Below are 18,253 nucleotides of genomic sequence, written 5' to 3' on the forward strand. Positions count from 1 at the left end.
AAGGAACAATGAAACGGAACCAAGATTTGATAAGAGTAGTCTTTTCAAAGGAAGATGTTGAAATAATAAGTCAGATTCCTATTAGCCATTACAACAGGCCAGATACACTGATGTGGAGAAGCATAGCAAATGAAATATTCCCTATTAGGAGTGCTTACAATCTACAAGGGGAACTTCAAGAAAGAAAAAAGGGTGAAAGTTCACAAAACTCCTATAATAATGAACACTGGACCAGAATATGGAGACTAGCCATCCCTCCAGCTACAAAGAGTTTCTTGTGGAGAGCTTGACTTAAAATTTTACTTGCTAAGAGCAATTTGTGCAAGAATAAGGTATTGGAAGATCAAATTTGTCCTCTTTGCTTAGAGGAACCAGAAACCACAGAACATATTCTATGAGAATGTATTTCTGCAAATGATATTCTAGGACAATGCTCAAGGAAAATTCAAAAAAGCAAGGCTTTCATGCAGGAGTCTAAATGAACTAGTAGAAGACATGTTTAGCAAGCTTACAAAGGAAGAGACGAAAGAATTGTCCCTGATCATTTGGAATTTGTGGTGGAGAATGAATGAATATATCTTTAAGAACATCCTGATTGATCCTAAATCAATACTAAACAGGGTTCATCAAATGCTACAAGACATTGCAACAGCTAAAACCAGGGTATCCAACTGAGTTAATAGCAATACAGCAAGAAGTGGTTCATGGCAAAATCCAATTCTAGGTTTTTGTAGGATAAATTGGAATGTGGCAATTGATAATAAGCATTGTATGATTGGAATTGAGATTGATGTTAGGGATGAGAAAGGCAACTTATTGGCTACCAAGAGGAAGAAGCAAGCACTATTTCATGATCCACTGTTAGCAAAAGGAAGGGGAGAGCACTCACAGCAATAAATTCTGGGAATGAGAAAGGTATTTTTAAAAGGTGATTCCAAATGAGTAGTAATAGACATTTAGAAACAAGTGGTAGATGAAAGCTATTTTGAGATGATCATTTCATATATCAGATCAAGAATAATATGTTTTGATGTTTGTAATATTAAATAGATCCTTAGAGAAGGCAATGTAGTTGCACATACATTGTTTGATTTGCTTGTATCACAATGTATATAGTTGGATATGGAGGAAACTCCCCACTGTATTTAGATGATACAGTTGGATCAATGAAATGAGGTTTATATATATATATATATAATAAATAAATAATAAATAAATAAAAGAAGAAGAAGAAGAGAGAGAGAAGAAGAAGAAGAAGAAGAAAAAACTGGAATAAAAAGACATGGAAACATGTCCATTTCGTAAGCATGGATCCACAAGGAAATCCACAAACAAAGCCAAACAATAAAGTCTAAGGAAATCCACAAACAAAGACAAACGATAAAGTCTTAGCTAGTGACGACTATCCTACTTTTGCTATTATTATTTTTCCCTTTGAGTCGAGCAAAGAAAAATAATATTCTTCACCTCCACACGTGACACTTTTTATTTTTATTTTTATTTTCTTACTAAATGTGTGGTATTTAGATAATGAGTAGAAAAATTTAATTAATTTAAGAAGAATAAAAAAAAAAAAAAAGTATAGTGTGTAATATGTGGAAACGATGAATAGTAGAACTCAAAATATCATTTATTTATCCAAGATTTAACCTTAGCTTGATTCGACAAATGTACACTTTATTAATATCCAAACACAAACATGGATTAAGGTCTTGTTTGGTTACATAAATTATTTCAATTCATCTCATCTCATCTCATTTAATCTTTATAATTTTTCTAAACTCTCACATAAAATATAATAAATAATTTAACTTTTTTAAATACTAAAATAAAAATTATATTAAAAAATTATATTTTAATAATATTTTATTTAATTTTTATCTCATCTGTATAATTAAACGATGCCTATTGTTTTAACCTTTTTACATGAATTCGAGAACTTCAAATGGTAGAGAGATAAAAGACATGTATGATGTAACGGGTCTTATAGCATTTATAGAATATTTAATGCTGCTTGAAAAATCTATATATACAAGTACTTTACAAATGTTATATGATCTATTTCATGTGTTTATATATTTCTTATTTAAAATCATCATATTTTGATAAAAACTTGAACGATATCTTTTTTCTATACACACAGTGTAGATTTTTTTTTTCCTACCAAAACAAAAAAAAAACTTTATTTATCGATTCTCCCAAAGAGAGGGAATAAAAGACCATTTACAAGTAAAATCTCGTTCATCAAAGCATGTATATATTCTCTCCTATACAAAGCTTAATTATTTACACTTCAGATAGCAAACACCAACTCTTCTGTATAGATCTGTATATTTGTGATATTGCGTTAAGATATAAATTAAATGATAATTAAATTTATTAATACTAGCTTTTTATAGTGCATCCACATCATGAATTGAAAACTTGTGCAAGAAGAAAACAGATTCCTATCCCTATGAATGGAATGTACAAATTAATGCATAGATCGGTCCTCTCAAAGCAGTAATAGTGCCAACTTGTGGAGTGTGGTCTTCCGTTTTGATATGGTGTTGATTGATATAATTATTTATCGGCCATTAATACTCACAAAGTGGTTGGCAAGTCCAAGTATGTATCCTTTTGGATGTAATTTGGTTCACTTCAAAGTTGAACAGCAAGCTATCTAGGGCATGCATGCAAGGAAAATTATGTTATCGAGTCTAATTATCTGATTGCAAATTTGGCATCTCAGCCGGCTTGAAGAGTATTATAATTTTTTTTCCATCTTTTTTAAGCACCTTAAATTTGGATGAGTTTTACCCCTAATGAAATTACAAATAATAATAATAAAACAAAAGCACTTAGTAATGCGGTGTTATATGCAAAATCAGGACAATTCACAATGGAAAATGCTAGTTGAACCTATAAAAGTGACCGATAAAAATGATAGGTTGACTTTTTTTATTTTATCTAATTTTGCTTTACTTTTCTTTTTTTCGCAAGATGATATTGATATATATTAGAACGTAGTCAATAAAAAATAGAGTTTATAAGTTCAAGAAGCATATAGAATTATACAGAATTAAGAGGTGGATCTTTTCTACTATAAAATTATAGCAAGGATGGTGGACTTTGGATTAATGAGATGTTACCCAAGGCTTGCATCACCACTGCCCATTGCGCCAAGTTGTGCGTACATCGATTTTGTGGTCGATGAATTTTCCTCATTGTCCATTCCTTGAATGAATTTAAATGATGTCTAATGTCATTAATGATGGGGCTCATGATCCATTCTTGAATGGGAGAGGAGTTTGAAATTGTTTGGATAGTCACCTTTGAATCTCCTTCTAGAACTATTTTTTCCAACTTAGCTTTTCCGCTTCTTTTATGGCCATTAAGGTTGCAGATGCTTCTCCTAGATTCGGATTGACTTTGTTGATGAGATCTATTTTTGCAAATAATATTTCTCCACTGTCTTTCCAGCAGACGACTACTAGGATGGAGCCCTCTTTTCTGATTTCAACATCAAAGGTAATGAGATGATGTCCCACAGGTTGCCTTTCTTCATTTTCACCATTCTGGTTGTTTTTCTCTGACCAAGCTCTTGAATGCTGATTGAAGGTGTTAAACACTGATTCGATATACATAGAGACTGAAGGTACTAATTGTTCATGTTCCAGCTTGTTTCTAAGGAACCAGAGGTTGTCCATTGCTATGGTGGCAAAATTCTGAAAAGCTTGGTGTTCTTCTTCCTCTGGAATTTTTAAGTTTGTCGATGGATTGAGAATATTATTAATCCAATTAGAGATCGGTTGACTTGCAAAGAAGGAAGTGTCAATTGACCAATTGGATTGTCTCTACATTATTATGGAATAAATGCAGTTGAGGAAGAGATGTGTGAGGTCCTCTGGTTCTGTTTTAACAAGGGACATCTGATCTGGTCCTTTTCAAGGGGGATGACAGTGTTGACAAGGGTTTTTGTGGGAAGAATATTGTGGCTTATTTTCCAAAGAAGCAACTTTAGTCTATCTTGCAGTTTCATTTTCCATAAACTCTTCCAGTTAATGGACAGATTACTAGTTGTGGGTGATCTGTTTTCACTGACCAGGGCTGTATAAGCTGATTTGACAAAGAATTTACCTGAGGAATGATGGAGCCATCTGGTTTTATCTAGTATGAGATGAAAGTTGTGGTTGGCCAGAGGAATTTTCTGAATTTCCCTTAATGTGTTTTCTGAGAATAGGGTGTTTAATAGTAAAATGTTCCAGTACCTCGGTTCTTCTAAGGTAAACTCAGAAACAGCCATGGTATGATCAACATTTAGAATGTTTGGATTTGGAAGAGGCTTATGGGATGGTAAGGTGGGAATCCAAGGGTCAGTCCAGACTCTAGTAGAGACTCCATTGTTAATCTAAAAGCAGACACTTGACTTTAAAAAATCACTTTGTTTTAGAAGGCTTTTCTAGAACCATGAATCAGTGGCCTTAAGAGAAACATCAAGGAAAGAGTTGGATCTTAAGTATTTCTTTGTCAGAACATCTTTCCAAAGTCTAATGGATCCATTGAGGAAAGACCATGCATGCTTGGAAACAAGGGCCGAGTTGAAGATAAATGTTTGTTTGAGTCCAAGGCCACCCATAGATTTCGGCAAACAAATGGTTTTCCATGATTTGGGGGTAATTTTTTTTTCTTTTTTATCTTATCTTCAAAACCCCACTAGAACCTTCTTAAGATGGTATCTATCTTCTTTGCCATACTCCTTGGGATTAACATGGTAGACATGACATACGAAGGTATTGAACTGGCTACTACTCTGATCAGTACTATTTTTTATGCTTGAGAAATAATTTTTGTTTTCCAACCCTGAAGTCTGGTTTGTATCTTTTCTATGATTTCTGAGAGGAATTTTTTCTTTTCATCACCATTTAAGAGAGGTAACCCCAAGTATTTAGAGTTTGGAGGTGAGACTCTAAAGTCAAAAGAAATTTTAACTATATTGATAGAATCCAGGGTGGTGTTCCTACTGAAATTGAGGGAAAATTTTCTTTGGTTGATGTTTTGTCCTGACTAAGAGTTAGACATTCTGCAAAGGCTTGAGCAATTTGGTTGGAGACAGATCCCAAGAGAAATAAATCATCAGCAAAAAGTAAATGGGAGATAAATGGGCCCTCTCTTGACAGTTTTATACCCTTCAGACAGTTGAGGTTTTCCTCTTTGGTTATGAGTCTAGACAACACCTCAATTCTTAAGATAAATAAAAAAGGAGATAGGGGGTCTCCCTGTCTGAGACCTCTTGAAGGATGGAAGAACTCGTGAGTGGAACCATTGATGATGAGTGAGTAGTAACTATTGAGATGCATTCATTGATCCAGTTAATCTACTGTTGTTTGAAGCCAGCTTGATGGAGAACAACAATGAGGAAAGACCATTCCATGGAATCAAAAGTTTTGGCTATATCGATTTTTATAGCCATGGTACTTAGTCTGGTCCTTCTTTTTTCCATTAGGTGAAAAATTCCTTGGGCCAGGATTGTATTTTCTTGGATGAGCCCACCCGGTATGAAGGCAGATTGACATGGAGAGATGATATTTGGTAAGACAGATTTAAACCTATCAGCTAGGATTTTTGCTATGATCTTATAGCAAATATTTGAGAGACTAATAAGTCTAAATTGACTTACATCATTTGGATTGTCCACTTTGAGAATTAAGACCAAATTGGTATGGTTGAGTTCTTTAAGAAGTTTGCCATGAATGAAGAAAATTTTTATAGTAGCAATTAGGTCTTTTTTTATGATTTTCCAGAAAGTTTTGTAAAAGAGGCCTGTAAAATCATCAGGTCTTGGGACCTTTGAAAATGGGAGTTTTCTAACGACAAGAGTGATTTCCTCATCAGAGGGGATTTTACAAAAGAATTCATTCTTAGTGTCATTAACCTTTATTGGAAATAAATGTTCTAATCCTATAGGTGGGGCAGGATTATAGGAGGTGAAGGTGTTCTGAAAATGATCTTGAATTTTGGCAATGACTAACGAATGATCAGATGCCCATTGATTTCTGCCTATTTTGAGACACTCAATATTATTGTGTCTACATCTTATCGAGATGGATGCATGACAAAACTTTGTGTTAAAATCAGTGGTAGTAAGCCAAGTCACTCTGAAATTTTTGAAGATTCCTCCCTTAAGAGCAGTTCATTCATATTTTCTTTCAAATCAGATTCCAAAGAGATGGACAATGAAACTAATTCTTGACCCTAGATTGAGGAAAGAAGAATGAAAATATTTTTTTTATTTGGGTTTGAATATGACCAAAACTTTTGCGATTCCATTCTCGAAGTGTTTTTTTTGTTATTTTGAGTTTTTTTGATAGAATGAAGGAAGGCGTGCCAATAAAGTGAGAATTCCATACTTCTTTTATAGTCTTGAATATGAAGGGATCTCTAAGCCAGAATTCTTCAAATTTGAAGGATTTTGGAAATTGATTCCTGTTTGAATTGTCTAGAAGGATCGGAGCATGGTCAGATGAGACTTGAGTGAGGGTTGTAAGAGATGCTTGGGGAAAGAGGTCAAGCCATGGGAGGTTGGCAATCTCCCTGTCAAGTCTCTCTTTGATCATATTATGGCCATGTCTGTTATTGGTCCAATTATACTTTGGGCCTGTGGATCCTAGGTCAACAAATCCAAACATATTCATGAATAATTGAAGACCTTTCGAGTTTGAAGTTTGAGCAAATTGTTTACCAAATAGCTTTTCTAATTGGGAGAGGATTGAGTTGAAATCTCCTATTGATAAAAAAGGACTCGAAAAGGATTAAGTTAAATTACTAAGAAGATCCCAAAATTTCTGCTTTTTACAATACGAGGCAAGGCAGTAAACTAAATTTAAGAGCCATGGCATGTGGGTGGAATCAGAGTAGACTAACATGGATATCATATTACTAGAAATATTCACAAGTTCAGTATCGAAGCCAGGTCGATACATGAGAAAAAGTCCCCCCTATTTTCCGGTGGGAGGTGCATGCACAAAATACAAAAATCCCAACATATTTACAATGTGTGCTGTATCACTAGTAGATAATAAAGTTTCAGAAAGAAAAATGACTTAGGGTTGAAGACCCTAATATTGGCCCTAAGAGATATGACTGCACGAGGTCGGGCAATACCTCGGCAATTCCATGCTAGAAGCCTCATGGATTCTTTGGTAGCAGTGAGGACCACCTCAGTCGTTGGGTTCATGTAAACAATGTTCATAGTTTGAGTCTGGACTTTATTACTCGAAGCCCTCAGTTCTTGGTTCTGGCAGGGAGCATATCGAACGGTGGTGGATTTGTTCTTTAGGTTCCTCCTTTGCACCCTTTCCTTCTTCGATCTTTGTGTTGTCTTTGTTTTTGTTGAAATATTAATGAGATTGTGTGTCTCAGCTCCTAGCTTCAAGCCTCCATTCTCTTTTTCATTGATTTCGGTTTCGTCCACTGTGACTATTGAACTGAGGAAGCATTTTTTGTGGGGAAATGGTGGAATAGGTTTCTCCTCATTGAAATTATTCCTCTTCTTAATAGACTCATTGGATAATTTTGGAGGAGGGGCTGAGATTGAGAAGGCAGAGGCCATTTTTTTCTTTGCTAGGGTTTGAGAGGGCAGGGAGAAGGTTTATGTTGGGATGGTGGATTGATGGTGGGGAACTAAATGGGCTAGAAAGAAAGATTGGGCAGGGCTTAACTGGAATGTATTGAAGGCAATGCATGCCCTGCCCGAAGGGCTCACAAGAAGGGAGAGGTTATGATTGGGCTTAGGGAAGTCAGGAAGGTCATTTGGGCCATTCTTGTTTTGGAGATGGGAGATGATTTGATTGAAAAGAATGGGTTGACCATGGGCTTAATTGGAGTTGGGCTTATTGTTTCAGTGGGTGTGGCTGGTAAGGGTAAGTTGACGTTATCGATAGGGGGGGAAATGAGACTTTTGCTTTAGGGGACCAGGGGAGACTTCTAGTTCTGAAATGGGCACTTGGAGTAATGGTGAGGCTTACATCAGCTGTCAGGGTTGTTGGGATAAGGGGGCATGATGTTTGATTGAGATAGAGTTATTGCCCTTAATTAATGGAACAATCAGGATTGTTTGGGGATGATATTGATCAACGCCACATGTAGTTGAGTAGGTAGTGCATGGATCAATTCTTGAGAGAGCTGACCTTCAGAATGGTGAATAGTGTCATCTTCTTGGCTAGACAAGTTAGCGTCAGAAGCTCCAGAGAAAAGTTGGATTATGCAAAATTCTTTTTTGTTTCCTTTTTCAGTGTTGATGAGAACCGCTTTGCCTTTTCACATATGTTCTACCTAGACGCTTTTCTTTGTTGCTTCGATAACCCTAGACGAACTTGCAAGAGAACTTCAGATTCTTCTTTGATTCTCATTGGTGGTAAGCTAGGTGGGATTTGGGGTAAATTTTCGAGCAATGGGATTGACTAGGTTTGATCTCTCAGTGGTTCTTCAACCCTTGACAAACCAGCACTCAAACGACGTGGTTCTTGGACATCAGCCCTCATCCAGTGACCGAACTATGGTTCCTCTGCTAAATTGATGAAGATTGGACAAGCTTGCTGTAGGGAAAGTAAGCCTTCATAGAGCGGTTTTTCTGTGTTAATTTCAACCCTAATACGCATGGAAGGCTTTACGCAGTTATAGGGGAGATAAGAATGGTCTATTTCAATAAGACGTCCCAAAACTCTGCCTATTTTGACCGCATTTTCTTCTGTCATCACCTCAAGGGGTAGACTACAAATGTGAATCCAAAACGTAGGAAAAGAGAGATCGATTTCCTAGAGACTAGTCCTGGGGGCCATTCCTTGAGAACCATATGACAACCCTTGAAGTTCCGAGGTCTCTGAAGGAATACTCTATTCTTTTCTAATGGTGATGGAAAGGTGAAAAGAAAAGTGTTGGTTCCCAAATCTTCAATGTTAAGTCTCAGAACAAAACTCCAAACCACATAGTTGGTAGTATGAAAGGTATGTTTGTTAAGGGCTTTGGGATGAAGCCAACTTACCTATGAGTGCATGGTTGGAGATCTTTGTGGCAGTTTCTGAGACTAGGACCAAGATAATATCATTTCAAGTCAAAGCTTTCGTTTGCTCAATGAGGAGGTCCATGCTTGGTTTATCTTTTGTCATGACTAAGAATAGGTGGTTGGGAGATGCAGTGGAATGATTGGTAGATGATGGTGGAGGGTGAAAAGTTTAAAGGGAAGTTAGGTAAGGATCATAAAAGAAGAGACTACTAGAGGGGAGGAAGAACTCATCTTGGAGAGTCGAGAGGAGAGTAAAAAAAAATAGGCTACTTTATTTTGATTGTCGATTGTCGTTTATTTTTTGTTTTACTTTATTTTGATTGTCGATTGCATTTGCACTTATCAGTTGAATTCTTCAGTTAAATTATCGGTTCTTGTAGCACTACCCATTCACAATATGCCCAATGCATTTTCAACATTGAATCTATGCTTTTTCGACCATCTAAAACATATATAATTTTTGAAGTATAAACTATTTTGATGTTGAGTCACATCATCCATTAGAACATTCAAAAGAGTAATACAAGGTACAAATATAAAGTGTGTAAGCATTGCACAAATCCTTTATAAAAAAAATAGATTCCACTAAAAAAATAATAGGTTTTTCATTTTAACACTTATTCATGATGAGATCTAGTTTTTACCAAGTGACTGTGTAACTTATCTATTTAAAATTTGCATGATTAAAAATTTTCAAAAGTTAGGAGCGTCTCTTTTATCTCCTTTATTCTATAACCTCCTCTTCTTTGCTCCATATCTGATTTATTAAAATTATCAATTGATATCACATTAAAAAAAAAAACTAATAATTTCTTCCCACAAATCGCGCAATTGTGCAATTAGTACTGTTGAAGCCTCACACACGCAATTTATATTCCCTTTTTGAGAGAGAGTTCTGAATTGTCTCAGCAGCAAGGCTAGAATCTTTCCTGTTGGATAAAAAAAAGTAGCCAACCCTAAAGACAGCAAAGAGTGTGCTAATCATCCAACAGCCTTAAGAAGGCGTGATGATATTCTCCAATATTAATAATAATAAATAATAGTAAAGGTGTGATGCTACATGGTAGGGTGGCCCACTGCAGCACAACCTTGCTTTGGAAGTTTCCATAATCAGTGGGTTTGCATTGAAAGGTTACATAATTCTAAGAGCCCAATTATTTTTAAATAAATAAACATGTTGTTGCTCTTCCAATGGTCCAAATCTGTCATCCTCTCTCTCTCAGAGCAGAGAAAAAGGTTAGGGAAGACAAAGACGCCTTGTACTAGAAGTAAACCTCGAGTAAACAATGTTTCCCTTGTAACATGGGATCATTTTATATATATGATTGGGACAAGGCATGGAAAGTGACATGAAAATGTCCCTCCTCCCCACTCTTATTCTTAATTAATATTTGTGATGAATATCCACTAATTTGCTTGACTAGTTAGAATTAGATCTATGATCTTCGCTCTTATTCTTAATTAATATTTGTGATGAATATCCACTAATTTGCTTGACTAGTTAGAATTAGATCTATGGCGAAGATCATGATCTACTAGGGAGATGGAAATGCTACCACACGCTTCTATCTAATCAATATTTGATTTGTCATTTTATTTAAACACACGTTTTTAAGCATAGAATAGTAAAATTGACAAATTACAAATTGAATAAATGGAGGTGTGTTGTAAGACTTCCATGTAAAATTTCTATTTCAATAAAAATCGTCTTGCAAAGGGGAAAAAATGCAGTCTTGCAAATGAATTCCCAACAGCAAATGGCTTCAAAATTATAAGTACTTTGGTTACAACTTCATCCTTTTGATTGACAAGATTATTCAACAAAACTTAGGAAAACTAACAAATAGAAAATTAAAAAGAAAGAACAAAATCAAAATCTCACAATTACAATCTATTCAAACAAACTACATAACATCATCTCCTTGTTGTCTAAACCTTATGCTGTTTCCTTGCACCTGGTTCTGTATAAATGTATTTTCCCAATATAGCCAACATTTTCTTTCTCTTATTTTCCAAGATTGCTTTTGAGTAAGCGGGTGAGGAAAGCATGCCAAGAACTTTTTTGTCCAGCATGATGAATGACCTCTTCTCGAATGAGTTGAAATAATACATATAGCAATCAATCGTGGCTCATGGAACCCTCCTCGTATATAAGTTGTTGCAGACAAGAAAGATACGAAAACGGCATGACAAACACTAATAAGATGATGTGCCAATCTAATGTATGAGAGCATGCTGCCACTAAGAGCTGGGGATGATGGTCCCGATGTAGCCAAATCCAGTGATGAGGAAGGTAAAGGTTTGGAGGAAGAGGTAGACAAAGTAGTTGTTCTTCCCATGGACAAAGTCATAGCATCCACAGAAGAAGAGGAAAACTCCAAATCCCAGCTCCAATGTATGCATCCTGTTCGAATTTAAGCAAGAAGAAACAGAAAAAGAAAATTCAAGTCATGAAAGATATACACACCCTTCAAATTCGCGCACATGCAAATGATGCAATTGCATAGGATATATGCAACCATGCCAGGTAACTGAAATATAATATACCAAAACAGGTCAACCTAGAATCTAACAACTGCAGAAAATAATACAAAATACCCTCTTGGTTTTATCATGATGCACCAGGGACAACTAGTATTCACTTCTCAAGCTCACAGATTGCAATAAAATTTCCGTTCCTCCGCAAACTCATGTGTTTCTAAACTCATCCGTTTCCATGTGCATTCAGTAAAACGATGTCAAGTTTAGGTTGAGCAGGACCATTGTCTATATGCAACTGGAAAAAAAAAAAAAATTTGTGCCTAACAAAATAGAATCACTAACTAGTAACTCCCTTGCTCCTTACTAATTATTAATAACCTACTATTACAACGACTGAATCACGGTAATAAAAGAAGAAAAAAAATTAGTTTCTAGTAATATGTGAGTTGTCTTGTTTGGCCTGGTGCCATTTTGGGGGAACTCCGTATCTCTTCCTGTCATTGTTCCTCTGTTAGCATCCAGATATAACAAAATATTGTTCAAAATAATTATCATGCAGATGGTTATGCAGTTACCTATAAGGGTTCCAATGAAAAGTTACCTGTCTCCAAATTTGAAAAATCCTAGTCTTTTAGAAGGTGCTTTGGCGTTTGTTTTGTTCTTGGTAGCATCTTTCTTGGTGGCAGAATCTCCAAGTTTTTCTGTGACAACCCATTCGTTGGCTCTCCCAGCTTCCAGCAGACCAATTAATGTTGCCTTGGTCCGGTGCAAAGACATCACATTCTCAAAAAGAATCCAGTAGAACAGTAAGTGAACTGACCTGCAAGTTCGAGACTACCTAAGCAAAGGGAGTTCTTGCCTAGGAAAAGAGGACTAAAAAATATGAGAAAATGGATGAGAAAAACAAATTTATGTAGTATAGCAGACCTTGGAGTTCCTACTGAATTAAGTATGGTGATGATGGAAGGAATATAAACAGCTCCCCAGATTGGAACATGAACTTCAGGAACCAAGATGGTCAGAGGGAGTACAACGCAGTAAAAGCAGAAAGTGACCATATGGGCTATGATCTTCCGAACAAAGAAGAAACTGTAAATGACATATACTTTCTTCCACAATGTTACTTTCTGCAGCGGTATTTAAAAAACAAACAATATTAGAACTTATAAGCTATAAAAGAAACTGAATAAATTGATTTCTAGCTTAAGTTCATAAATCTAATAAGTCTGGACACTTCTATAGCATATCTTAAGAATAAACTGACCTTATTTCTTACAATCTCCATCACCATTTTTCTAAACAGATTAGCAGGACCACAAGACCAACGGTGCTGCTGGAATCGGAAGGCATTGAAAGTACTAGGAAGTTCACTTTTCACCTGCCATAAAGATAATTGGTAATTTAGTAAATGCTAATCCACCAAGATAAATTTAGTAATAAACTAGAGCCCATGTGCGGCTAAGATAAGTCAGAGATAACATTAAAAGACAGTTCATATCTGTGACCTGGCTAAAAACAGAAAAATGGAATAACTGCTTCAATTTCACCCGCACTAGATACCTGGAGGTCGCCGAGGTACAAAAATTTCCAGCCCCTAAGACTAGCACGAACAGCAAGATCCATGTCCTCCACTGTTGTTCGGTCTTTCCAGCCACCTGCTTCATTAATAGCAGCGATTCTCCATACACCAGCAGTCCCTTTTTAAAATTCATATATAAAACCCAATTCATTACTTCTACACATGGAAAAAACAATGCACACGTTTGCCTGGTTGTGAAGATAGGAAATTGGAACTAATTTGAAATTATTCTCTGAAAATTAGCAGTATGCAAGCAGTTCACTTTATGCATATTGATGTGCACATAGCTTCTAATGCATAGGTGTCTTGGCCTCGGAAATGCCTCGTGTCAATTTCATCTTTAAAATTCTTCTAAGGTAATTTGGGTGTTAAGACTTTAAATTTGTAGTGCTTTACCATGAAACAAAAATTAACAACAAAGCAAGGACACAATTAATAAGCAATCCCAATGGAATTGATATCGCTAATAAATGCATTGTTTGGATTTTCATACTTAAATCTTATTGTGCTCCTTGAATTGCGGTCAAAAGAAAGTTTCATTGATTGGGGAAGTTATCAAGTTATGAGAACACTCACTGTGACTAAAAATGGGTACTACAAGTAATTTTGACTTCTTTTAAAATTTATTGCACTGGTTTAAGTTTTAACAAAATGCCCCATATTTTTTTAGGAAAAAAATGATGGTATGAATGTTTCTATTGAGTCATAATGTATGATGATGATGATGATGATGATGATAACAGTGACAGTCTTTATGAGCACATCACTGCAGATTCTGGAAAATGGACTAAACCCATTAATAATGTTATAGAGTAGGTGAATCTTATTTATTTTTACCAAAACTTCTCACCAGTTCCAATAGCCCTCACAGAGCATTAACTAACATGTGTATTTGTTCAACTAATTTCCCTTCAGTTGCGAACATTGAACCAGTCACTAGTCACTCGATATCTGAGGTTCTTCCTTCTAACCTATTGACTTTCTAAAAAGAGTTATCTTTAAACCATAGTTTAAAGCTCATTTGCATTGAACAGGTATGGTCAGACTAATTCAAATAGTTGAATTGGTCTAGCTAATGTGGCTTGAATAAGTATATCTTGATCAATTCAGATAGATAGGAGGAGTTGCAAATTACCATTGAAACCGAAGAAGGCGTGTGTTGCAGACCCGACTTCTTGCTCAACTTTGAAATGGTAATCCAATGACATCTCTTGCATTCTTGTCAACAAGCACTCATCAGAATTCACTGCAAAACCACTTCAAAAACTCAATCACCACCAACCATACCAAACCAACCACATTCTTCATAATTAGTAATCTCATTTATCAGATGAAAGGGTACATATTCCGAAAGCTCAACACATACTTGATATCATCATAAAAAACAAAAGATAAATGAAATAAAAAAGTGGGAAAATTCTCACGTGACTCAAAATGAAGCACAAGCTAAAGTGTCGGCAACCGGACACAGGGTCTACAACTGGACTATGGTCCTGCCCACTTTCTATATTTTCTTTTGTTTCTACTTTAGACCCAATTCTTGATCAATCATTTAACCGACAAAATAAACTTGGAAATAAAAAGAATCAAAAAGACCACTAGGAAGTGGAGCTGCTGGCTGAATTTGGTGTGACAACACGAAATGACAGATTTGCCCTTAACTTTTCACCTTTCCCATAAGAGTTGACCGTTTGATCCGTACAATCTGGGTCCTTGATAAGGCAGGAAAGAAGAGAACTACCATACTGGTTGTTTTCCCACAAAATGACAAACCTACCCTCGACTTCCACTCTGTTCAAGCCAGTTAGTCCGAGGAAAAGGACACAGATTCTCTGTCTATAGCCAGGACACTTACGTCATTTCAAGACCCAAAGAAGGAAGCTATGTCCATTAACATGTTAAAAATGGGGGATTAAAAAGACTGAGTGAAAATCTCACCAACTAATCATTTCGTTTCATTTTTAATATTCTGCTCTTAAATCACATTCTGTTCATCTATAAGCAGACACAATTATTGGAGATCTATTTCAATTATAAATTCCAATTGAGGTGGCAAACCATTCTTTCTTTGAATCTTTCTTTCAAAAATAAAAGTATAAAATCAAATAAAGATAAAATTGCCACATTTTAAGTAAAGTGAGACAGATAAAGATAAAGTGAGACAGATATGAAGTATGTTAGCAAGAGATTAGATGATAAGAATTAACGGAGATGAAAGTTAAAAGTTGATTAAAATATTATTTTTTAATATTATTATTGTTTTGATATTTAAAAAAAATTAAATGATTTATTGTAATTTATGTTAAAATTTACGAAAATTATAATAAAGAGGTGAAATGATTTTGAATTCAAACTGTGCCTTGTAAGCAAAGTTATCCTAGATTGTAATGTAATGAGGGGAGACACATGATCAGGGGAGGGACGGCCAAGAGACAAGCAAGTGTAAAAAGAAAGTGCAGAAGATGGTCCCACACCCCCGTGATTGGTGGGTTTTCGTTTGGTAGACCCCACCCACGCCATGCACTCTGCAACAAATCCCGCCGACGGAGAAAGAGAGAGAAAACAAACTGTGCCGGATTTTACTTTTACCCCCAAATAAAATTAAAAAAAAGGGAAAGATTTGGGCACCGACACTTTCAACATGCAAGACCAAGAACAGAATTAGGCCATATTAATGAGCGTAGTTAAAACTTAAAATGGTTCAAACATGGGTTAATTTTGAAGGCTTACCAAATCTCCAGCGAGCTTGAACCAATGCAATCTTTGGGTTGTGGACCAAGAAAGGGATGGCTCGCCTGAGAAAGTCGGGCTCTGGCCGGAAATCTGCGTCGAAAATGGCTACGTATTCGCAGTGTTTGACGTAGCTTCGCTTCAGCCCTTCTTTGAGAGCGCCGGCCTTGTACCCTCCCCTGGTCTCTCTGATTTGATATACTATGTTTATGCCTTTGCTCGCCCATCTCTGGCATTCTACCTCCACCATTTGCTGCAACATAATGTAGTACCCAAAAACAAAATTATGAAACAGCTTTCTGGCATTAAGCATTGGTTGTAGCAGCAGAACTCAGATTAGGGGTTTTGATGTTTGTGCATCAAACAAAAGTTTTATAATGTGCGAAATGCTGCTAAGTGAACATGAAATGGCAAAAGGCAGATTTACCCAGATCAGGAAAAAGGCTGAAATCAGTAAGAATTCAGTGATGCTTGATTTGGGAATCAAGTGTATGTGATAAAAACAGAGATATAGAGAACTGGTCCATTTCACCAGAAGAAAATCAGTCAATACCAAAGAGTAACGAAGAAAGCAGAGAAATTGTGTGAAATTTATCGATTTTAGGGAGAAATTTGCTGGCTTTGGCCAAAATGGAGTACCTTGATTGTAGGGTCAGTTGAATCGTCGAGGACTTGGATCACAAGACGATCCGACGGCCATGAAAGTCCGCACGCCGCTCCAATGGAGATCTTGTAAACCTGACCCAAACACCCATGAAAACACAAGCAAAGAAAACTTAGAAAAGCATCGAGATTTAGTACTTTATCGTTAGAATCAGGAAAACACATACAACAAGAAAAGAAGCGCAATGGTGAAAATAACACAGACGACCAACAAATATATTGAGCAAATCCAGAGAGAAAAATACACAAAGCGGACCTCTTTTTCATTGAACATTGGAATTTGAATGAGCACAACAGGGAAATTGGAGCTGCCCATTTCCAAGTCTTCTTGTAAGAGCTCATAATCGTAACGCTTTTCTGGTTTCTTCCAGAAGAGCTTGACCAGGATTATAACCACTCCCATGTAAAGCCTCTCAATGAAGAGCATGAGCGACATGGCCAAGCAAATGTACACCCCAAGAGTCAGTAGAGGCACAATCAATGGCGCTTTGATCAGTTCCCACATCATCCCAATTTGCCCTGCAACCTCATCTCTCACCCCCTGAAACGTTTCCGGCAACAGAATCTTCTGTGAAATGTCAGCCATCTCGCACAAAAGATAAGATTATGGCCCCTAACCCAAGATCTCTCTCCCTAATTTGGGTTTATGTGTTTGCAAAATGTGGTGGATTTGGGACACTTGTAACTGGCTTTTGTCACTGTAATTTATAAGGTGCACATACAAGGAGAAGGACACCAGAGATCTTCTCTCCCCAAAAACAAATGTTAAGTACAAACAAATTTTTAACTCGCACTCTTGGAAAGGCCTCCCCTCCCTCGCACTCTTGGAAAGGCCTCCCCTCTGCCAGCCAAAACTCTATTACTCACTACGGAAATGAACCAGATACAGAACCTTATTGGGACATTGTTATAGTCTTATAGAGACCAGAGAGATAGGGAGGGATGAGCAATTGATAGAGAGAGAAAGTAGGTTCTTTTATAGTATTTTTAGTACTATTCAGTTTTATTTTTGTGAATATTGTACTTCTTTTTTGGTTAATATTTTTGGATTTTAGTGACTATTTTCTTTCTTTAAGATTTTCGGAACCCTTTTTAGAGCCGTTCCAACAGCAAGTGTGAATGGCTTCATTACAAGATTATTACCATGTGTTGGACACATAATTGTCAATTCAAGGCTGAACAAACATTTCAGTACGCCTGTAAATTGTATATATTTTTTAAAAATTTTAAATATAAGTTTCGCCCACATCATTTAAAAATAAAAAAATAAAATTATATATTTTTAAATAATGTGTAAAATATAAATTTTTTTTTTGAAATCATTGCATATTGTCTGTAAATTAAATGAGGTGGCTTCTTCTGATTGGCCAGTGTGTTAGGAATCCGAAGCCTGAGGAATATGAAGTACCTTGCAATTTCAGGGGCGCCAATTAATCAACCACTATGATTACCCCATTCCAAGTACCTATAAAAGGGACCAAAGGGGTAAAAACAAAAAACAAAACAAAACAAATTGGCTTCAAAGACATTATGAGCAAGCATCCTAAAATTTCCTATATTTCCAGGTTGGGATCTCGAACTTGTTTATAGACAAGAAAATTGCATGCTTCTTTAAAAGTAAAAGTTTTCCTTTCAGACTCCTGAGAAGCTGTAAATTGGAGGCAAGAATCAGAAACCCAACACAAGAATTACCAAAGATTTTTTTCCAAAAGACAATCCTACTAACATTGTAGATCATTTGTGTAGTGTGTAGGTTT

At 36.1% G+C, this 18,253-nt stretch overlaps 1 protein-coding gene across 1 annotated transcript; it reads right to left on the reverse strand.

The window, feature by feature from the left end:
• Nucleotides 1–10,689: 10,689 nt before the first annotated feature.
• On the reverse strand, nucleotides 10,690–17,446 carry LOC109000677 (glucomannan 4-beta-mannosyltransferase 2-like). The gene is made up of 9 exons (XM_018977638.2): nucleotides 16,753–17,446; nucleotides 16,473–16,571; nucleotides 15,834–16,086; nucleotides 14,239–14,349; nucleotides 13,085–13,221; nucleotides 12,789–12,902; nucleotides 12,452–12,651; nucleotides 12,126–12,344; nucleotides 10,690–11,447 (listed from the first exon to the last, which is right to left on the reverse strand). Exons 1-9 carry the CDS (start codon nucleotides 17,080–17,082, stop codon nucleotides 11,285–11,287), a joined length of 1,626 nt encoding a protein of 541 aa, XP_018833183.1. The 5' UTR covers nucleotides 17,083–17,446; the 3' UTR covers nucleotides 10,690–11,284.
• Between the last annotated feature and the right edge of the window lie 807 nt (nucleotides 17,447–18,253).

This window comes from Juglans regia, chromosome 14, assembly GCF_001411555.2.
Source record: "Juglans regia cultivar Chandler chromosome 14, Walnut 2.0, whole genome shotgun sequence".
In the NCBI taxonomy this organism is placed as follows: domain Eukaryota; kingdom Viridiplantae; phylum Streptophyta; class Magnoliopsida; order Fagales; family Juglandaceae; genus Juglans; species Juglans regia.

Excerpts from the sequence above, each read along its gene's own strand:
- LOC109000677 (XM_018977638.2), bottom strand. The coding sequence starts at position 17,082 with ATGGCTGACATTTCACAGAAGATTCTGTTGCCGGAAACGTTTCAGGGG. Across the intron at positions 16,087-16,472 it reads CAACTGACCCTACAATCAAG|CAAATGGTGGAGGTAGAATG; the intron begins GTACTCCATTTT and ends ATTATGTTGCAG. Across the intron at positions 14,350-15,833 it reads TCAAGCTCGCTGGAGATTTG|TGAATTCTGATGAGTGCTTG; the intron begins GTAAGCCTTCAA and ends GTGGTTTTGCAG.